The sequence below is a fragment of the Lytechinus pictus genome, chromosome 3 (assembly GCF_037042905.1).
Source record: "Lytechinus pictus isolate F3 Inbred chromosome 3, Lp3.0, whole genome shotgun sequence".
In the NCBI taxonomy this organism is placed as follows: domain Eukaryota; kingdom Metazoa; phylum Echinodermata; class Echinoidea; order Temnopleuroida; family Toxopneustidae; genus Lytechinus; species Lytechinus pictus.
In genome coordinates, this window is record NC_087247.1 from 28,731,801 (window position 1) to 28,755,476 (window position 23,676).

At 36.4% G+C, this 23,676-nt stretch overlaps 1 protein-coding gene across 8 annotated transcripts in view; it reads left to right on the forward strand.

Annotated features, from left to right (window-relative positions):
• The first annotated feature begins 2,005 nt into the window (after positions 1 to 2,005).
• LOC129257492 (suppressor of tumorigenicity 7 protein homolog) overlaps positions 2,006 to 23,676 on the forward strand; it is a 28,196-nt gene continuing 6,525 nt past the window's right edge. The window contains exons 1-11 of one of the 8 annotated variants that reach the window (XM_054895822.2): positions 2,006 to 2,258; positions 10,898 to 10,980; positions 11,813 to 11,945; positions 12,615 to 12,785; positions 14,259 to 14,337; positions 14,714 to 14,868; positions 16,354 to 16,451; positions 19,633 to 19,820; positions 20,947 to 21,097; positions 22,499 to 22,742; positions 23,189 to 23,331. In XM_054895822.2, the coding sequence (XP_054751797.1) occupies positions 2,105 to 2,258; positions 10,898 to 10,980; positions 11,813 to 11,945; positions 12,615 to 12,785; positions 14,259 to 14,337; positions 14,714 to 14,868; positions 16,354 to 16,451; positions 19,633 to 19,820; positions 20,947 to 21,097; positions 22,499 to 22,742; positions 23,189 to 23,331 (1,599 nt within the window). In that variant the 5' untranslated portion in view covers positions 2,006 to 2,104. Of the gene's footprint in view, positions 2,259 to 8,516; positions 8,709 to 10,897; positions 10,981 to 11,812; positions 11,946 to 12,614; positions 12,786 to 14,258; positions 14,338 to 14,713; positions 14,869 to 16,353; positions 16,452 to 19,632; positions 19,821 to 20,946; positions 21,098 to 22,498; positions 22,743 to 23,188; positions 23,332 to 23,676 lie in introns of those variants that run through there. The other 7 variants (XM_054895824.2, XM_054895826.2, XM_054895825.2 and 4 more) reach the window with 7 other exon arrangements.

The window sequence follows — 23,676 nt, forward strand, 5'->3', positions numbered from 1 at the left end:
CATAACAATAATGATAATAATTGTTATTATTATTATTATTATAGCATTAAAAATATAAATGGTAATGATAACAAAAATAATAACAACTATTAGCCTATAGTAACAATGATCTTATAAAGCTCCCTCTTGGTTGCGGCTATTGCTTCAAGCAGTTTCCTGCTTATTATAGCTGCCCCCCCCCCGTATTTTACCCGACTTAGTATTTTACACTCTTCACTTATAATACAATTCTAGGTCTTTTACGTTATTTTTTTTTTTAGGATTGCGACCACATTAAAAATGTATTTATATATATTTATTTCATTATTATTATTAAATGAAGATGTTAATTTATTATTGATTTATGCAGAATAAAATGCAGAAACTCCTGCAAGAAAGAGCGCTAAAATCTGTTAGATATATGATAATGCTAGATTTGTTTTACGAGGTACATTTTATTTAATCGTTCGCTGCTCTCGTATCCATCAATAAATTGATTTAACTGAGTCATCTATTTTGTTCTTCAAAGATTACAAATAATTTCAGAATAAAATGTCATGAATTAAATATTAATATGACTAACATGGTTTGTGATAATTATGTTTGACTTTTAACTGTTATGTTACTTTGTTTTATAAGAACGGAAAACCAATAAATGCAAACACAAATACAAAATGCCCTTGAAATTTCATACATACTGATGCAGGGGTGGCGGAACCGGGGGAGGGGTAGGGGGCACTTGTCCCCCCCCCCAAAAAAAAAAAAAAAAAAATCCCAGTAGGAAAAATGCCTTTTTTTTCAAAATGGAAAATGCCCCTTTTTGAAAATGAAATGCATTGTTTTTCAAAATGAAATACCCCATTTAAAGTATGATACATTTTAGGTTAAAAAATCATTTTTTGGCTCGCGCTTCGCGATAGCATCAACCAATAATAATAATAAGCAATTCTTAAATAGTCTCTATGCGTGTGGAAGAATTATTGTTTTGTATAGGGCTAATACATGTGCTTCTTATGTTTTTGTTTTGTAAGGTACTCATTCTGTTCCTTGTTACAAAAAATCTTAGAATGGCCAATTTCAGGTTGGAATATTACATTTTTTTTAGCTCGGGCTTCGCGCTCGCATTATTCGATTGGTGAGATATGTAAGCCGGTTAAGCAAGTTTTACAACTTCAGATTTAAATATCTTTCCAAATCGCTCAATTACTTCACGCAGATGATTCATCGTGAAAATATCTGTTGGCGCCAAAATGCATATTTTGACACTTTAAGTGCCCTTTTTTGGCTATGCCTTCCAAACGAAAATACGTTCAGCCGCCTCTATGTATGGATGTGCTTTACTTGTAAATAATATATAGTTTTAAAATGTCAGTCGCTTCATCAGTTTCCTTCGCTCGCTGGCAGAATCATTTTTTTTTTCAAAGAATAGACAAGTACACTATGCCCTATCTTGTAGGCAAGGGCGGAAATCTCTTCCCTCAGGTAGGGGGGGGGGGACCAGGGGCTGGAAAATTTGACCAAAAAAAAAGAAAGAAAGAAAAAAAAAGGTTTTTACCCCAAAAGTAAGGTAATCTCGTTCAAAATACATGTTTTATTTCGATTTTGAATGATGTATTTCTTTCCATCATGAAAGACCAAAAATAGTAGGGGGGAAATTTGATATTGTGCTCCCTACTATTCAGTGGGTAATGGGACGCGTCCCCCTGTCCCCCCTGGGTTTTCCGCCCATGATTGTAGGTTAATAATTATGGGAAATGTATATGTTTAAAGTTATCGTTCATGTTGGTGTGTTTTAATAGATGAGATACGAGTGTGATCGAAAATGAGAATGCTTATTTTTCTTTGCTCTTTGCTACTTTCCAGCAAAATCGAGCAGTCACAAGTGGTCACTTTTTCTGCAAGATCATTCACTTCTTCCACCATCAACCATCAATCAAAGTGGTCTAGCGCCATCTCTCATGGATGTTTTTATAGCCATTTACTACGAGTACCGCCTAGCTTTTTAAAATTGTTAATAGTTTTGGTCACTATGGTTTAGATCTTTATCAAGTGGTACGAGAAATTTTTCTAATCGCTACTCACCTAGAGGTACATACACACGACAGCTAAACCCCTTGATGACTGTATGATGGCCGGTATTTGGGACAGTTTTGTGGACAATATAAAGTCATTTTTTGCATGGGTTTGGGTATATTTGTGGGTGATTTGGCTTTTTCTGGTTGGTGTACTTGTCTACATTCTGAGATCACCGTTGAAAGTTATGGAAAACGTGAATGTTGGTGAGTAATCTCTGAAAACATGATGCCAAGCCAATGTAACTGACTCTGGCAATATTGCTACGAGTACCGGTACTACGAGTAACGTGTACAGCCTAACTGAAGTGAAACTGAATTACGGCATGAGCTTGAGTATGACTATGATATGAGATGAGTTTGCCTGGGAGGCTGGGTCCCGGGGGGGGGGGGGGGTGGCAGTCAAATATATTGCTGTACATACGCGTGACCAAGAAATTTCCTAAACGAGTTTTTCTCTGTGTGCAAAATAACCCCCTAAACAAGTCTTTCGCGGGCTTTATTTACACATTTTGGCCCCTAAACAAGATGTCGCCAAAATATGACCTCGGGGGAAAAAGCTTAGGAAAAAAATCATTTCGCTAGATCTAGTCTAAGTTAAAAAAAAAAGCTTTGGGGAAAAAAATACCCTAAATACGTTTGACCCCGCGATTGACCAGTCTTTCAAAACCACCTTTTTTCTTGAAAATCTGTGTTTTTGATAACCTTAACGAGTCCATGCGCGGACCGCGTCCAAAACTGAAAAAACACCCCTTTAAACTTGTTTGTTTGGTCACACGTGTGCACAGCAATATATTTGACTGCCCCCGGGGTCTGGGAGTAGGGAGTTCACTAACCAGTTTACACGCCTGTAAATATAGGTCTAATCTTGTCTCTGTAGATCTAGCCTTCTACATGTATGAGGTTGTGATAAGGAATGAGAGAAGTGCATATTTCTAAGCCAGAAATCATGGATGATCTAAAAATCTAGAGAGGATGTTTGTCAGAGCTCTTCTCTGCACTGTTATACATTATCAAAGGTTCAAACCCCACCTTTGATGGCTATTATTATAGTGACATGCAAATGAAAAGTCGATGATGTCCCTCACTCAATAGTTCAATTTTTATAGATTTGACAAGGACCAACCTGACTGAACAATAAAATGTTAATTTACAATGTAGGCCTATGGACGAAATAAAACTTTGTTTTGCAGGACAATAAGGAGAAAATAAAATAATTTCATATTTCATACAAGGGTATATGATAAAATACAAAAGAAATAATGAGTGGGTGATATCATCAGTCCCTCATTTGCATAGCGACTGAGATGTACATACAACAGTCTCGTGAAATTGAGCAAACCTTTGAAATGTCATCACTTCCTTATTTTACATCCGATTTCGATGAAAATTTCCAGTGTTATCCTTGTTGGATTTTCTCTTTATATTCAAATAAACTTGTTGTTGGGTGGAATGTGGACTTGTCCTTTAATGGCATATTGCATTGGACTGAGAGTGAGATGTGAATATACAGTATGTCACTAGACAGAGACGTGTAGTATAGTGGAAGGTCAGGGGGCAGGTCATGGTGAATGTACTCCATTTTGGATTTTAGCAAAAACAAAAAGTATGAAATTTTACAGGAGCAATGGAATCTGATGCTGGCACAATGTGAATGACTGTGTTTTGGTTTGCCGTTCATATTTTTGTGTGTACAACTAATTCTATATCAACACAATATGCAAGGACTTTACTTATATGTTTGTGACTGTATTGGGTATTATCACAAATTTTCTGTGTCTCTTTTGTTAATGTTGATGATGGTCTATTTTCTATAATCTTCAAAGGGCTCTGCATCCTGTCTTAGGTGAGTAAGAAGCAGATCAATGCATATTGAAGGACCATGGACCTATATAGGTCCATGGAAGGACTGACATCTTGTGAGAATCAGACTCAGTATCCCTCATAACATCTTAATTTAAGATTTCATTCTTGTATTGATATCTAGTCTTTAAATGACAAATGTAAAGAAATCATGAAATATTGATAAACCTTATTATTTTGATGGTCTGATTTGGCATTTTTGACTAGTTTTTTTTTATAGTTAAGTTTTCTCCTGAAATTGTATTCAGGGCAGGCATCTCTCTTTTTTCTGTGTTTTTCAGATACTTAATTGATGCATAATTATGGAAATACAGGTTGGCCACTCAGTAAGTGGCAGCGGTGGGATACAATTTCCAAACTTAAAGCATTAAGTAGTAAGGCTATGTATTGTCTTCCCATCATAAGGGGGGGGGGGATATGTGATCACTAATGGTGGCAGCGGTGGGATACAATTTCCCAACTTAAAGCATTAAGCAGTAAGGCTATGTATTGTCTACCAATCGTAAGGGGGGGGGGGAAATGTGATCACTTATGTTGGCAACAGTGGGATTTAAGCAGGATGAGGCCATGTATTGTCTACCTATCACTGATGGTGGCAGCAGTGGGATACAAGTTCCAAAAAGCAGTCAGGCTATGTATTGTCTACCAATCATAAGGGGGGGGGGGGATATGCAGTCACTATACTCACTAATGATGGCAGCAGTGGGATAAATTTCCAGACTTAATGCATTAAGCACTAAGGCATTGTATTGTCCACCAATCATAAGGTGGGGGCAGCAATATGTTATCACTTATGGTGACAGCGGTGGGATACAAGTTATATAAGCAGTGAAGGCTAAAAATATGTAATGTCAACCAGTCAGAAAAGTGGGATGGAAAGCTGCATATATTTACAGTCTCCAGATTAAAGCAAAAGATTATTTGTGTGGTTTAATATATATATATATATATATATATAGGCATAGCACACCTGGATAGGGTCAGGGCCTAGTGGACATCACAAAGACACTTGTAACACCCCTGCTTGGTTCTTACAGTGTGTTGAGTATTTGGAACAGCCCAATGATATATGTAGTCATTCCTGCAGGCTTTATGATCATGATATAGTTAAAAAAGTGTAAAGTAATGATATAAACAGAACGTATTAAAGAAGGAGTTTATTCTAACGATAAGTTGGTTTTAATAAAAGTTTAATAAAATGTTGGTGAAGGTACCGTTTGGTAAAAATCCGCCCAAGAAACGGAGCTATTTGTAAAGTTTTTATTCTGCAACGAGCACCCCCTCCACACATGTACATCATGTGATATAGTTCCTCCCCCATGCAAGTGTCTCCTAAATTTGAAAGTGATTTTATTTGTGTGGTAGATATATCATCAAACACATAATTCCAACTGAATATGAAAATTAGAAGAATAATTTTATTCATCATTTCCACTATCAATTTGATTTCATTTACATTTCATGATATATATTACATGTCAGGGGAGGTGTTGGCATATGACGTCACAGTTTGGGAATTTTTAAATTTCATAACCCCCTTATTTCTAGATGGATTTTCATCAAAATTTCACCAATACTTCTCTGACCTTTTCTGCTTTAATTAGAACCAGATTAGTGTCGGGGTGGACTTCCCCCTTTAACATTTGATATGTTATTATTCATTTGATCTGTATTCCTAGGTTGTCACACTTTTAAGCTTCGCTTTTGTGACCACTCTTGGAACCATCTTATTTATTGCGTAACAGAAAATACCGCTTAGATTGTTCATTTATGTATGGTACATTTGATGATTTCAAACAAAACATCATAATGTAAAATTTAAAATATGTATTTTCTTGTCTGGATTTTGGTTATGAAAAATGTTGCAAAAAGCAATTTAATGAATGATTTTTAAAAATTATTATTGGTATGCTATCATTTCCTATTAATATTTTTGTTATCATTTCAAGTTATCATTATCAATGTTATCATCACTGCCATTTTCATTATTTTCGTCGTCATGACCATCATCATCGTCATTGATATCACTATTTCTTTCACTATTTTTATTTATAAACTGATGCTGGCAATCCAACTTCTTGTTTATTTTTTGTAAAATTTTACCATGCATAAAAATTGGATTGCCATAATAAAAACACATGAACAAGTAGGCATTATGATAATATGTGCCCAGTGACGTATTTCGAATAAAAAAAAGTTATTGAAATTATGCCGGAGGTGGGTTGGGAGGGGGGTAACACTAACACTAACCCCCCTGCCCCCTAGCGTGCATAGACCTCTATTGCCTACTGTGACCACACCCACATTTTTCTATATTATACTCTACATCCTCATATCAGATGTTATTGTATTTTTTTCTCGAGGAAGTTAAATCTGCAAGAATAAAAACTATGCCTTGGTACCTTGTGTAATTTCAGAATGCGGAATCGTCCGATGTTTCTTTAAATAAATCTTCAAAACAGACTACTGGGGAAACGACTTGGATGGATCCAGGGAGGAAGGGGGGGGGGGTGCCTGGATCCGGGGGATTTTTTTTCCTCCTGTGCTGTGAATTCCCCTTTCCTCTTTTTGCTTGTTGGGGAAAATTTTTAATGGGAAAGTCTCCACGCGTTGTCGGAAAAAAAAGCGGCGCCGAGACGAAAAACTATCTCAGCTTATGAATGTATTATATATATATATATATATTATATAAGTATATATACAAATATATGTATATATATACCAATAGTCATGGTAACGCGCGTTTTGTGATGATCAAATTGTTACGTAACAGTAGAAAAAGGGGAGAAAAGAAAGGAATTAAGGAAAAGGAAAAAGGGATAAAAAGAAGTAGCAGATGAAGATATTAAATGAAGAGGAAGAAGAAGAAAAAAAAGAAAACGAAGAAGGAAAAAGAAGAAATGCTAGTATAAGAGAGAAAAGAAAAAAATAGAGGAAGAATGTATCATAGTTGAAAGTTTTTTCATGATTTTAAACATGAATCTAGACACGCTATGGTGCATGAATGTGTGTCACAAAATAACTGTCAGAGGTCATTTCAAGTCAACAATCTCAGAGTATACATAATAAAGCATTTTGTGGAGCCGCTTCCAAATATTTTTACAAGAAAATAAGATATATACTCATGGTCATCATTTTTATTCCGTTCGCGAGCAGAAAAATGCACGCACCCCCAAAGTAAAATAGAAAAAAAGTGGGGGGGGGGGGCAAGGCCCTCAGACCCACTGTATCCATGCCGGTCGTATGATACTAATTCATATTCAATGAAAATAATTGGATGACCTCCAAGGTCAAGAGTAATTTAAAATCTCTATTTTGTTGTTCGAAATAGACATGAATGAAATACTTCGAAATTTTGCTTTGCCCAATTGATCGTGGGTCCGGTAGCCGCTGTTCAGCGCCAGATTAGCAGCAACTATCTTTTAAAGTCTTTTGGTCTGACGCGGCCGAGGTTTGAACTCCCGACCTCCCGGTTGTGAGACGGACGCTCTGCCAACTGAGCCAACACACCGGTTCAGGTCAAAAGACAAAAATGACTTTAAAATTTCACAATCTATTTGATCAAATTTTAAGAGACTGTATGATGTGTTTTCGTTTTTTCCCCCAGAAAATAAGATACTCGTATCCAAGTCATTTCACATGAATTACAATTTAGGTAATCATATTTAAGACTTATACCGTGCGTATATTCATTCTCGTAAATGACAGGCATAGAAAACTGATCCGCTCGGCATTCTACTCCTCAATTATTTTAAAGCATTTCATATTTTGCAATGCGTGTATATGTCTACTTCTTATTTTCTCAATAGGCTAATGACCTGACTACATTTCTAATTAGTTAATAAAATGCCGAGTTTGATTCGAGTTTGATATATTGATCTAGCCAGGAGCGGAGACCCAGGTGAGGGCACATCCGGCCCATGCCCCCCTCTTTTTAGAGACATAAGAAATATATGTTAGGGGAATATGTCGTGCATGCACATTTTTCCTGGAAAAAAGAGTAGGCCTACATTTTGTAGAACCCCCCTTTTTTGCTTGTCAAATTGACGTAAATCATTGATTGGGAGTGAAGACCTTTTTTTTTTTGGGGGGGGGGGCTTGTTATTTTTTCTGTACAAAATTGCCCCCCTTGGGAAACCCTGTTTCCTTATGGATTTTTTTAATACCCCCATAAACCACTGAAGCGTTTTGTCAGCAAGATTTCCCTTGACGAAAGTAGACTAATTATTGTCCTTAATTTGTGTAAATACTTTCCTGAATTCAAGGTTCTGTCGGTTGATTGAGAATATTATCTTTTATTAAAAAGGTATGAAGCGCATTTTGCCATGTAGTGGTACCCCGGCCCCCGGCCCATCCCATCCCTTAATAATTATTGTCCTCCTGTCGTTTATTGGAATAAAAGCCTTGGATATAATTATTAAGGCTGAAAAATTCACGGAAAGTCTCATTTTCTTAACTTGACTTCCTATATGTTTGATTAATTGATTTTTCTATTTTTGTGGGGGTGGAGGTGTCTATTCTTTATCTAAAAAAATTATTAATCGATCGCTGTCTTTCGCTTTATCAGAGGCCGAGCTAGCGACAGAAAAAAAAGTGACAGACGATAGGTGACCTTTGACCTCAGCTTAAGTCTGTGAAAACTGATTGCCTGTCTGTGACGAACCTCCATATGTTCGGAGATTGAATACCATTTCTCGCTAAATTCCTACTTGTCTTCTGTGGCTCTAAGCAATTATTAATGTCTCTAGATATTTGAAATTTCAGATTCGTTGCATTTTTGAGCAAGGATGAATGGTAAGGCGGAAATATTATCGCATTTTAGTTAACATTTTCCGCTGTGTGAGCTTTTTGCGGATGCCCCAGTGGCAGTGCCGGTACAACGGTATGGTACTGCGTGTGTATAGAATGAGATCGAGATCCATTTCGGCCTGATTTTTGTCATGCGTGTGTGTGCAGTGACTGCTAGCTGATGGTGCTGTGTTGTGGCTGGGCGCCTGTGCATAATCTAAATCTAATTTTGTCATAAAAATGGCTTGCCAAGTCAATCATTCTGCTGCCATTTAATCTGACAGACCAAGTGAATATTTAGACAAGTTTCTTTTTGTCTAATATCAAAACAGCAAGTCAACATATTAAAATTAAAGTCATCCAGTCGGTCCAGATTCGAACGTTACATTAAAATTTTAAATGGGGGGGGGGGGGGGGGGGGGGGCCTGGCTAAAGCTAGGCCTACGCACTTTGTTTACAAACGATAAACACTGCCAATTTTAATATTTGAACAAGTTATCTTTCACTAATTTGTGGCAAAGATTCTAAAGATCATTAACAAAGATTGCCAAGAAGGAAATATAAAAACAAACTGACATTAAAAAATACGAAAATCTCGCCATGTTTTCCGAACGACACCTCTTAATTTCGCTGCCCGATGTAGAAGGGGTCCTAAAGCTATGCACTCGATTTATCATGCAAAAAAAATACAATTTCCTGTGCCTTAATTTCTAAAATATGTTTATATTATTATAGGAATATGAATAAAAAAAACCCTCCAACATTCCAAACAGTTGTTGGGTTTTCTCTGCATTTAGAGATTTAGTGCAGCCTCGGCTCTGTATAAAAATTGAATAGGAATCGTTTGTCACTCTGCAGTCCCAGTTCACGCAGAGAATGCGAATTTGCCATTGAAAACTGCATGCACAATAAGTGGTGCATAGCTTTAGGATCCCCCATCATACGGGTACGGGAAGAAAGTTTGAAATGATCACTAAGTCGATGTTGCGCAACAGATAGACTTAGAGCTTTGAGTTTCCCTTTAACTACTTAATTTGTAAATGAGCACTTACGATACTAACAGCCAGATTGAATGTTCTCTTTCCTCAGCATGCTGGGGCTAGTGTGAGTTAGAACTTAACATTTTTTTTTTTGGGGGGGGGGGGACCGAAGACTAAATTAGTTACGCACTTGTACAAACGATAAAACTACAGCAATTTAGTTCAATTCTAAAGATCATTGTCCGAGATCAACAATTTTGCGAATCTCACTTAAAAAATTGTCGTTTAAACACCTCTTTGATTTCACTGCCAGATTTGGAAGGGGTCCTGAAAAACCATCCACTCAATAATGTATCTTGCAAAAAAAAAATTATTTCCTGCACTTCAATTTCTAAAGTATGTTCATATATTATATTAACGTAAGAAAATAGCTCCAAAACTTCAAATGGTTGTGGGTTTTTTTTTCTGCATTTTGTGATGTATTGCATCCCTGTTAGAAAATCTGGAATAGGAATCATTCATCATGTAATTAGTTCCATACATACAGAATGTGTGTGCATTTTGTCAGTGAAATTGATGGGCATTGACTGAATGGTGTGTCGCTTTAGAACCCCTTACAATGTACTATAAAGTCTCTGTTTGCTCTGTATTGTTAAATATCCTAGGTACTGGATATCCTAGATTGTGTGAAGAAAAAAATTCATCCCCACCCCCCAGACGTCACTATATCACCAGGAGCTGGACAAAGAGGAACAGAAGATCCTGCGTCCAGGACTGAACCTTATGTAACCTCATGTAAAAGGAACCTCAATAAAATATAGAGGTCTTCTTTTGAATACTACATGTTCACAAAACTTATGTCCCTGCCAACATCTTTTGAGGAACAATTAAATCTAACATTAAAGGAATGGATGTTAAATTTTGAATTTCCTTATCAGGCTGACGAGTATGGCTTCCAACAGGTTTCCCTAGGCTACTATTATGAGATGACATCAACAGTGCATGCTTCTTTAGCTACCAATCAAAGCGTGGTTTATGCATCTTCACTCTTTAGTGTTGCTAACCGGAAATGGAAATTGAATATCCTTGAAACAAAGTCCTTGGAAAGAAATGTTTATTTGTCTCAGAAAACTAGTCTTTTTTTATTCTATTATCATACATGTACCTCTTGTCCTTTTAATAAGAAAATGTCCTCTTCTCTTCTCTTTCCTACAGTTGCAATGTTCTTGAATACGCTCACTCCCAAATTTTATGTGGCGCTGACAGGGACTTCATCTCTCATCTCTGGCTTGATTCTGGTAAAGTTCTATATTTTCATTAGAGAATGTTAGAAAACTAGGACTAGACCATTTTTAAAAATTGAATCATTGTTGTACTATCAAATGTAATTATAAAAATGAAAACTTCTACTGAACTGTACTTACCATCTTATTGCATCATCAACAGAAATGTGTTAATTTTGTTTTGTTATAGTATGGTTTGTACTATGATTTTTTTTGTATGCCATATTCAGTTGTTTTATGTTTGTTATCATTGATGAGATTTATTTTGAAATATCAGAATTATCATTTTTACCAGACATGTTGGTTCAATAGTACACATACATGTAGAAAGGCAGAGGTTGTTTGATATCTGGCTAAGTAATCCATGTGTTTTCTATTACATATATGGTTCTTCCATGACATTTGCTCCGGCAACAATTGCTCCACTCTAAATTCCACACACTAATCAGATGACCAACTTCAACCCTGGGTTTAACGCTATACCCTACCCTAACGCTAAACCAAACATAAAACCCTATTTCAACCCTAACCCTAGATCTTAGATGACATTAAGATCGGAGCAATTGTCGCAGGAGCAAATGTGTGTCACCTCTATTATCCCTTAAATTGCAGTGATATATTTTTGCAAAATACATTTACAGCCAAATAAATAATTGTATAATATTGTTAAAGTTTTGGTAATGATAATGTTCAGTATTTAAATTTTGTAATTTGCAGTTATATGAGAGATAGATGGAAGAAGGGTAGGGATGTCCAATCTACATGAAGCTAAATTTGCTTTTTGATTTATAAGAAGAAACTGTAATTGCATTGTATGAATGTTTCTACTTTACTTTCCAATGAATAGATCTTTGAATGGTGGTACTTCCGTAAATATGGAACATCGTTTATTGAGCAGGTGTCACTTAACCATTTGTCCCCTTGGTTAGGAGGTGCAGAGAATGGGGGAGGGACTTCTACTGGACAACAGTCACCACCTGGTAAATATATTCACGTCAGGGCTATGTGATATAAAGCTTAGCGATTGATCATAGGGCTGAATTCCATTATTGAATGAATTGATTATTATGTATGATCAATAGTAATAATGAGCTCCCCGATCAATCACTAAGGTTATGTTACACACCCTGTTCAGAAAAATACTAATTGACAAATATTACACAGGGTTTACATTGGTCGGGAAATTTATGGAATGTATACTGTATGTAGTTGAGATACATTTAAAAGATAATCCACTAATATCCTCAATCTATAGAAAGCAATATATTTCATACACACCATTGGAAACACATGCGAAACCAGTGTGTCATTAGTGTGCAGCAATTATGATTGTAGCAATAATTGCTAATGGCACCTATATTAAGATAAGACTAGTTAACATACAGGTCAAGTGTGTGAGAAGGAACCAGCACAGCCTGTACCATGTTTTCGAATTCATCTCTTCAAGTTTATATGAAAGTCCTTTTCTACAATTCAGAAAAATAAGAAAAGATGTGTTCAATTTGTAACAGTAATACTATTATGAGAGGAAAAAAAAAAGGTCCTACATGTATGAAAAACTCATTTAATGGGGATTATAACGCTTAACATATTATTTAGTAGTTATTGATTTAGCAATGATATATCACTGGATATTTTTCATTGAACAGAGTGTAAAACATGGCGGAATCCACTGAACCTTATACGAGGAGCAGAGTATAATCGGTACAACTGGGTGACGGGGAAAGATCCATTGACATACTATGACATGAACCAGTCTGCACAAGATCACCAAACATTATTTACCTGTGATTCAGATCCAACTAGACACCAGGATGAGGGTAAGATGCTGCATTTGCAAACATTTGTATTTAGTGATCATGTTGTATATTATTATTATTATTATGAAAATTATCTTTTGACCCCCTGTTGTTCCTTATGAAATGAACATTGGTTTTATAAAGCACTCAATAAAATTACACTCCAGAAATTCTGTCAATTTGAAGAAGAATCAATGTTATCTTGTTACCCCGGTTTATTTTGAAACTATCAGACCCTTGAAAGCCAAATGGTTTTATTTGAGAAATATATGGAGGCAGGATATGTTTTCTTACCTTTATCGTATTTTGTGTTATGTTTGGTATTTAATGATCTTAAAAACAATACTTATTGTACAACGCCTACTTAGCTTGTTGTGCGTGAGCAAATTGGAGGCTGAATGTCAAGCATTCGTACCGTTGCACACAAGACGTACCGTCCAAAATGTACCGTTGCATGAACCGGCTTTAGGAGGTGAGGTCACAATACGATTTAATTCATTGCGCTCAGTAAAATGAAGGTGCAATACGCGTAAAGCCTGCTGGCTGTAAATGCGCAATGCTGCCCAAGCTGTGCGCTTGTGGGATTTTACTTTCCGCTTTCAATTTTTTGCTCCCTTTTCATAGATTACTGCAGGGAAAAATTGTTTTTTTCTTCATATTTTCGCTTAATTCCGAGGCGTTGTTCAATATACAAATAGCGAATAGGCATGAGTGCGATGGTGCGAGATTTCGCATGAGGTGAAAGAAAGATGCTCTATTCAACGAGGCGTTAGCCGAGTTGAATAGAGTGTTTCTTTCTTTCACCGAATGCGAAATCTCGCACCATTGCACGAATAAGAATATTCGCTATTTGTGTTGTACAACGCCTCGGAGTTTAGCGAATTTATGAAAAAACAAAGAGTTTTTCCTGCAGTAATCTATGAAAAGGGAGCAAAAATATGGAAAGCGAAAAGCAAAATCCCACAAGCGAACACCTCGGGCAGCATTGTTGCACATTTAGCCAGCAGGCTATACGCGCGCGTATTGCACCTGCATTTTTACTGAGCGCAATGAATTGAATCGTATTGTGACGTCACCTCCTAAAGCCGTGCAACGGTACATTTTGGACGGTACATTTTGGATGGTACGTCTTTTGTGCAACGGTACGAATGTTTGACATTCAGCCTCCCATTTGCTCGCGTACAACAAGCTAAGTAGGCGTTGTACAACACAAATAGGTTCATTCGGTGAAAGAAAGAGACACTCTATTCAACTCGGCTAACGCCTCGTTGAATAGAGCATCTTTCTTTCACCTCATGCAAAATCTCGCACCATCGCACTCATGCGTATTCGCTATTTGTATAATGTTTTTTAATTAAAAAGAAATGGATGGAGGATTGTATGTGAGAATTATATGTAATTAGCTACTTTTTGAAAGTAACTCTTCATCTGTAGGAGATTTCAAGGGTGGAATTATACCTGTTTGATGGTTTATCTCATCTGATTCTGTTACAGTTATGATGAAAGCATGGCGAGAGAGAAATCCTCAGAATCGTATAAAAGCAGCACACGAAGCCTTAGAAAAATCTGGAGAGTAAGTATGGCTCACTTCTTTATCTTATTTCAAGTCGAGACGTAGCTATATGTACCATGTCCAAGAGGGGATTCACAACAATAGATGGTTGGAATAAGACTTGTAGTTTGTAGAACAACCTTGTTAATGGAGAGTCATCTCTACTGGTGGTGATCATAGAGCTCGATCTTGGCCTGAGCCTGGCCTCGAGGATAACTATGTGGCCATTGCCTTGGCTTAGGTCTAAAGTCCTTGGCCTTGTTCTTTGACAGTCTACTCTTGCCTGTATGCACATCACTGGTTCAGAGCTGAAATTCAAATGCATTGCCGTTAAATGGTATTTGGAGTTACTTTAATTATTGATCTTGAAAATTACTTTTCTTATCGCAATTTACAGTAGTGCAACGGCATTGATTTTATTAGCTGAAGAAGAAGCAACGACCATCGTTGATACTGAAAAAAAGTTTCGGCAAGCTCTCAAAATTGCTGAGGCCAACTTCAAGAGAAGTCAGGCTCTGCAACACCACAGCCCGCCTCATGAGAAAATACACAGTAAGTTATTTATGTTTGTTTTTCAGGATATTTTATGCAATGGTACCAGCATTTGACATTTCTGACTCTGAAAATATAGTTTTCTTGTGATAACTTAAGATATGTTTGGACTTTCCACTTCAAACTTTCATGATGTGCAGTTGTGCTCAAAAGTTAGTGAAGCCCACCACAAAATACACTCCTTCAATTCTGGGTTGAATGTAGACAACAACACTACAATGTTCGGCAAGCCCAAAGAAACAAACTTTATCGAATGTAATATTTTATCACCCGACTTCACAATTAAACGTCTAAAACATTGCAGAACTGGACCACTTTGAATATGTTTATTTTCTGGTGGGTGTCGGTAACCTTAATAGCACCACTGTATATTGGAGGGATGATAATCTGATGAGATTAGGGTTTCATACATAAAATTGCTCTTTCCTGCATTTATTGAAGAAACCTTGGAGCAATCTTCTTCAATCTTGCATCATTTGTGCATTGGAGAGTGAAGATGATTGAAGTAGATCTGGGGTCAAAGGTCATCAAAAGGTCACAAATTTCATTTTCAATTTTACAAGTTATGTTTGTTGTATATTCCTAGTCATGCAATGGCTTAGACATGAATTTTGACTGTGTGCAGTTGGAAATACATCTATTTAGAAAACATTTTCAGAGTGTATAAGTATTTTTTTCATATTCGTTGGAGCTTGTATGAAAGAAGTATCGGCGATTATGAGAGCAAAATTTTAGCTTGCAGGATCAAGGTCAGAGGTTATTGAATTGTCCATCTGTCGTCTATCTATTGTCCATATTTCCTTGAAAATAATTTGATAAGTCAGAATCTACTGAAATTCACAATATGGTAAGCCAACAAAAGATTGCCTTTTTTAAAGGCAGAAATGTCAATGGTTAATTCAACAATAAGTTACAGAATCATTGGTAATCAGCTTATTTTTGCTTTGAACTTATTTCCTCGATTTGAAAAAAAAAACGAAACTGATCCTGGATTGATTCGTTTGGCGTTTTGGGTAGTGGTATTGGCAAGAGTTCAGGTACTTGCAAGGGGTAAACTTGTAAACACAGAGAGAAATCATATTGGTAGAGGCAAATAAATTCAAGCAATAAATTTGAGAAATTCTGCACTCAGATCATCTTTCCATAGTTTGATTTCGTTCTTGTAAGGTGTGAAATTTGTTTGAAATCATATGAAAATTTTGATATGAATAGTGAAATTTATTACTCATTAGATCTAAAATTTTCATTTATTGTTTTATTGGCGCATTTGGTCCTGTTTTGCAAAACTTACTGACAACAAAACTGCAATCAAAATGATAAAAATATCGTAATTGTGCTTATTTCTTAAGTTAAGAGGAAAAGGAGATGATTGGCATGAGCACTTCCTGTTAACCCTGTCTGTGCAATATTGTCAGAGAGCATGTAAGGCATTTCAACACGTATTTATTATTGCTGGTGTTTCTTGTTTTTGTATTTGCCAAACAGGAAGAGATCTGAATGTTCTGGTTTATATCAAGCGTCGAATTGCCATGTGCATGAGGAAGCTTGGTAGAACAAAGGAAGCAGTGAAAATGATGCGTGATGTAAGTCAGGGCTACTCTTTCATATGATATGAAGTAATTCACAGATGTAGAATAACTAAGATGATTTACAATAACAGTATTTGTGTGGAATCTATCTGTCTAGGAAAAACACCCAAACACACAGAGTCATCCAAGGGAATTAGTTATCGAATGTAATTGATACTTTCACACTAAAACAAAGATTTAACTTCACTCTGTAAATAAAAAAATACGATCAAATTCTATTAAAAAGTACATGTAGTTCAGTTGGAATATGTAGTAGATAAATCTATTTACATTCATAAGAAAGGTAGGGGACACAATTTCATAAGGAAGTGCACATTTATAATCAAGATGTGAGAGTTGTAAAACCAAGGCAGTTGGTTTCAGGTTTGGTCTCTGTTTAAGCTAACGACTATGCTAATACAGAACCACTACTTCATTTAATATTGTGTAGCTGTGGTTTTTTTGCAAGGGATATTTTTTTTTTCATGCCGATGACCATGAATGACATCCACATTGACATATGCATGGTCCTAGTAATTATTCAAAATGATATTTAGGAACTAGTTTAGTATTTTATTGTAGTAAAAGACAGAAGCATAAGCAGCACAAGAGTAGTTCAGCAGTGTAGATCTAGATGGTGGCACCAAACAAAATAGTCTCGCAAAACATGCATCATATTTAATCTTCATACATTCAATTCATTTTCTACTTTTGGAGTTGTGTATCGTACCATTTGATACAAATTTAATTAGAAATTACAGAATTTTATTGTCTTACTGCCCCCACAGGGAATTTAAAAAAGAAAATGACAGAAAAGGGTAGGAATGGGGGTAATACCACTGTTTAAAAAATCACAAAATGTTCCATCTGTGTTGTTACATGTATATAGTTGATCAGGTCAATATAATCTATACACTTTAAAATGCTGCACAAATGGAGAAGTTTTGATCAGAAGGATATTTTATATCGATGATACTTAATCTTGTATTTTCCCCATCATTCATTTCCTTTAGATTTTGAGTAATAGTGGGGGAAATATGAAATCATTTCTGTGCTGTCCATTTAAATTACAAATATAAAGTAATTGATCTGCCTCAGTACATTTAATTTCAGTTACTATTGCTGGTATTGGGATAGGATGTCATTAGGAGGGGTTATGCCATTTGTATTTGTACAATATTTGATGCAAGATTATATTGCAATAATGGTTTTATGAATTATGTGATAGTAAATTATGATAAACTTGTCATTGACAAATTATTTTGTTAATATGGAAAGATGCTGACTTGCGCCTATAGAATGGTTCTTATGTTGACTTTTGAAGTCAGCAGTTATTTCTTAATCTTACCAGACTATGTTTGAATATGATTAGACAACTTTTTGTCTCGCCCACCAGAGGTGAATACGAGACTGAGGGATCCAAATGTCGTCTGTCACAAACCTTATGACACAGGTCAACGTTAAAGCTTACATGCAAGACTCTCTTATGACACCTAACTCCGCAACCGCATGTCACTTTTCACCCAAACTTGGATTGTAGATGTAGTTAGGAGACCTGCATGTCATACTGCAGTCGGTCACATGTTAAGGTCAAAGGTCATTTTCAGGTCAACGTTTAAGTTTACATGCAAGACTCTGTTGTGACACATAACTCTGCAACCGTAAGTCATCTTTCAACCAAACTTGGGTTGTAGGTGTAGTTAGGAGACCTGCATGTCATACTGCAGTCGGAGGTCACATGGTAAGGTCAAAGGTCATTTTCAGGTCAACGTTTAAGTTAAAGTGCAAGACTCTCTTATGACAAGTGTTATTCAATCCCAGTCATTTCACAATGAAGTTTCGATACAATTCTGTTGCGTGCCCTCGCAAATCACGATATTTCACAAAAGATATTTGAAGTTGCTTACCAAATATAAAGTTCTTATTTGAGACTTTTATATATAACTGCAGGTAATAGACTGGTAAACATGATTTGACTTGAAAGAACTATTAAAAAGTAACAAGTTAAATTTTTCCATGTCCTTACTGTGTAATTTGACCGATTGATCTTTAGGATGTCATGGTATTCACAATATACAACCTGCAGCCTTTTCCCAATGTATTTCTTAAAACTTAAGTTGTCAAGGTGAATTCACAGTATTATTGAAAGAAAGTCCCACCCTTGTAAACATGACAACCAGTGTTGGACTCAATTACAAGATAATTGATCAATTACATAATTAGATGTTTTTTGAGTAATTGTAAGTTTGTAACTGTATTTGAAATTTTGAAAGGGAAAGTACATGTAAATGTAATTGACTTCAATTACTTTTAATTCAATTACTTAACAATAAACTTAATTTATGATTTAATTTCATGACCTTTTTCATGTCAACTGCTCAAGCATCAAAGAGTGATAGGCAGAATCCATGCTCTTTTACATAAACTTTCATCTTGTCAGTTCATAACTTTTATGTTGAAATAGGTGGTGCTTGTACGTACAGAATACAAATTGATTTCATTTATGACTTTTATAGAAAGTAATTGAAATTGTGCTTGTAATTGAAAAAATTGGTAATTGTAATTGAAAATGTAATTTAATTTAAAAGAAATTGTAATTGAAAATTTCTTCAATTACGTAATTGTAATTGAAGAAAGTAATTGAGCCCAACCCTGATAACAATGCCAAGTAATAAACGACATGTGAAAGTGTAATGCGACTGACCTTGGAATTGCCCAAATAAATACTGCTTGATAAGTACAAAGTAAAAATAAGAAAGAAGATTGTAAACAGAAATGGGATTTCCAGAGAGTCATACACATAAACATGAGTTTACATCCGGAAGATTAAGTGTGTAGTTTGTGCTATTTTTAAATGTTGATCTACCCAACTTTCTTTGAATACATAGCCTTGTTGAAAGTGAAGTTCATTCTGAAAACAGATGTTGGTTTGCTTAATCTAATAGAGAGGCATAACACTGGGAAATTAATGAAAATCAAACGTAAAATAAGAAAGTTATGTGGCATTTCTAAATTTTAACAAAACCGTGATGTGTACACATAATGGGCAATATGTCCATTTAATGAGTGAACCAATGACATTGCACACTCAATATATTTTTGTATGTTATTATGTTTCACCCCAGCGACCTGAGTATTTGATTTATAGTTCATTGTTACACCACTCTTCCTCTTCTGTGCTGAAATTTTGTTGCAGCTGATTAAAGAGTTTCCAGTAGTCAGCATGTTTCAGATCCATGAGAATCTCATAGAGGCCCTCCTGGAGATGCAGCTCTACGCAGATGTCCAGGCTCTGCTTGCCAAGTATGACGATATAAGTCTACCCAAGTCAGCCACCATCTGTTACACAGCGGCGCTCCTCAAAGCCAGAACAGTGTGTGACAAGTGAGTTTTACAGTCATTATTAATACCTTGTCAAGATAAGGTGTGGTGAAGAGACCTCGGGGAAGGGTTCAAATTCAAGAATCATCTTGCAAGTGCAATTAGAGAATTTCTTAAAATTTGAAAAAATAAATCTTTAATGGGAATGGAAAAGTTGTGTGAGAAATTTTTAAGAGAATCGATTATACAGCTTATTGAGTAGATAAAAATCTTGAATATACATTGCTTGTGCTCTCGGCAATTCCATCATATAACTTAATGACCTCCCCTTACATACATGTTGGCGCGTCATGGTATATCATGGTGTTTTCCTTTATCAAGGAATTTACCCACATTGTGCTGCCCTCGACCCAGGTGGGGTGAGTGGGTACCCAGCAGGATTAATCTTTGGATGCACTTAGCTATGGAAACAGCAGCTATGGCTAAAGCTGGGTAATGATGATAGTATATGCCTCATAGGGCTATACATTCATGCTCATGAAATCACTTTATATTGCAGGCATATGTAAACTGTACTATATAGACGGGAGTATGGCTGTTAGGAAGTGTTTAGCCTGTATTTTATGGAGAGTTGATTGGGAGATGGATGAAGAGATAGAGAGAGAGAGGGGATGAGAGAAGAGATGGTGGGTGAGCATAAGGAAAGAGATAGTACTACTCCTTCAAGGTAGTCCTGTGTCCGTGACACTTGGAAGACTAATGCAGCTTGTATAACAGTTAGCCACCACATTTTTCTTTTGATATCTGAAAGGGTGTTACTATGTTAACAACATAGAGTAAATAACAAGAAATTAGGGGACAATGTCTTTAAGCAAGACTTGCAGAATTTAACAAATACTTTATTGGTCTTGTTAATATATTTGATTTTTTTTCCATTGATATCACTGTAATATTGCATATGATGAAGTGGACATTTGTTTTAACATAGAGCGGATTAAAAGTAAAAAGCCTTTCTGCATAGTCTCCTGGATCAAGTGTAGAATAATGGTGCCTGGGTAATCTAGTGTTATCCCATTTTAATCTCCACAATGGCTTTCGAACATTTATTGAATTGAAATCAAAACAGCAAAGCACAAACTGACATATTGTTCTCTGTTTTGTTTTGCTTTGTTATTCTCTGTGTGTATAGAAACTCCAACATCCATAGCAGCTCCCAAATTTCTCTTTCATCGTTCAGGTTTTCGCCTGAGATGGCATCTAAGCGGGGGCTCTCAACCGCTGAAATGAATGCAGTGGAAGCCATTCATCGAGCTGTTGAGTTCAATCCTCATGTACCAAAGGTGAGTTAAATTGTATTCCCTAAATTCTTACGTTTGTATCCCATACGGTGCATTCAAGGGAAATTGCAATGTGCGATAAGTACAAGGCGCTTGCGCTGAGTAATGGCGCAGTCACATTTCCCCTACGGCGGCCGTACAGCCAGTTGAAAACAGCTGTTCATTTTTGTCTCGCCTGAATAAAGTTCGGCAGAGACCTAGTAATCACTTTTCCTGTTGGTCTGTAAGTATATTGGTTTGTTGGTCTGTTTGAAAATGTTAAAGTTTTTGTTCAACTTGCTCTCATTTCTTTATTTTTGCATCAGTTATGTTCATACTTGGTACATATGATCCTTGGGTAATACTACATGTGACCCAATGAGAATGATGGGGTCAAAAGGTCAAATGATATAAGGTCATGTTCATCCTTTTTAAAAGTATTTCTCATCTTGCTCTCATATCTTTATTTCTGGATCAATTTTGATCACACATGGTAATCATTCGGTAGTGCCACGTGTGTTGTTCAGGATTCAATTCAATTGAATTCAATTCTTTATTTTCTATTAAAAACTCAATCAAAATAAATACATACAAAATTCATAATAAAAATATCGGAAGGACCCCAAGAAAAGCATAGCTTGCGAGGATGGGGTCAAAGGTCATCTAAGGGTTATAAGGTCAAGTTTTTGTTCAAATTGCTCTTGTTTCTTTATTTCTGCATCAGTTGTGTTCACACTTGCTACAAATGACCCTTGGGTAATACCACATGTATGTTTCAGAGGATGATGGGGTCAAAGGTCATCTAGGGGTCAAAAGATCAATTGCATTTTTTATTGATCGCGAAATCAGGCAAGACCTTGTTCGTGAACCACCTTGTTATTTAAACCGCCTATATGTAGCTGGTACAAAAAAATTGTTGAAACGACTGTTTTCGACTGTTTACGGCCACCGAAGGGGAAATGTGACTGCGCCATAAGCGCCGAGTGCTTTTGCTTGTTAGGGTGAATACCTGAGATGCCTGCATCGTCACTAATATCACAAATTGAAAAATGTGCATTATTTGTTTTATAAAACAGGTTGGTAGTATAAATTTGTAGTGAAAAGGTTGTTCAAATCCCTCCAAAGTTTTGAGGATCACACAGATGAAGATATCACACCTGCTTTCCATTATGACATCACAGACTTATCATAAAAATCCTTGCCATAGGCCTTTCTTTGACTAAACACGTATTTCAGATAGCGTCTAAGTTTTTATGCATTGTGGGTAAAATATGCTCCCATCATGCCTAGTACTGCACAAAAAATGCATGGCTGCAAGGTTGTGTAGAATTAAAGCATGAAAATGGGACTTGGATATGCAAGTATTGGTTACATTTTTCAACATGTTGTGTAATATACCATAATGTTTTTGTTTTGTTCTTCCAGTACTTATTGGAAATGAAAAGCCTAATCTTGCCACCAGAGCACATCTTGAAGCGAGGGGACAGTGAGGCTATCGCTTACAGCTTCTTCCACATTGCACACTGGAAGAGAGTAGAGGGCGCACTTCAGCTTCTTCACTGTACATGGGAAGGAACGTTTAGAATGATCCCCTACCCGCTGGAAAAGGGACACCTTTTCTACCCTTACCCCAGCTGTACAGAGACGGTAGATAGGGAGTTATTGCCTTGTAAGTCGAAAACACTGATCAAATTTGCCTCCACCCCCCGAAATGCATGTTAGTAGGCAAAGGCATCCCCACCAGCATTATCTATTTTCAGGGTAATGTCATGCCCATTTACTGTTCACTATCGGTTTAACAGAAGTTGTGCTTTTGATTGGTTCCTGGTTAGTGTTTCATGAACGGCTTGTTGGATGTTTTATCTGACAGTACGTTTATCCGTCAGTTACCATAGGAATTGTGCTTTTCAGCCGATCAAAGTCAAGGAAAATTATCAGATATTACCACACACAATTAATTTTTTTTTTATTAGAATTTATTTCTAGAATGTATTTGCTAATCTTTAGCTCTTATAGTGAAATGTGTGTCATTGATTTGAGCATCTCAGCATGCCCTGTTTTAGCTGTTGCTATAATCAATATAACAATGTACATTTCATTGTTTCTGTTTTGCAGCAGCTTTCCATGAGGTGTCTGTCTATCCCAAGAAGGAGCTACCGTTCTTCATCCTTTTCACAGCAGGGTTGTGTACGTTCACCGCCTCGTTGGCACTCCTAACACATCAGTTCCCTGAACCCATGGGTGCTATTGCAAAAGCAGTGAGTATGAACAAGTTTTCTTGATTCTCCTGATTGGTATGTGCCTTCTTTCTCTCATGCATTTCTATATATCTCTGTCATTTCTGCTGTTGTCTATCCCTCTTTGTTTTCTGTGTCTGTTGGCCTGTCTAGGATTGATTGCAATGGCCTGGCCACGACACTACAGAATATCTTTATTCTAAACGTCCTCACCGAGAATCGTTTCGGGCTGTACTTTGTTTTAGTTTCTTGTCTCTACAGAATGGACTGAGCACGTTATAACTCATTATTTCATCTTCTCTTCCCATTCTCCTCTCTATCTTTTTGTCCCTTTCCATTTTTTTATTTTCTTTTTTTCCTGAGAAA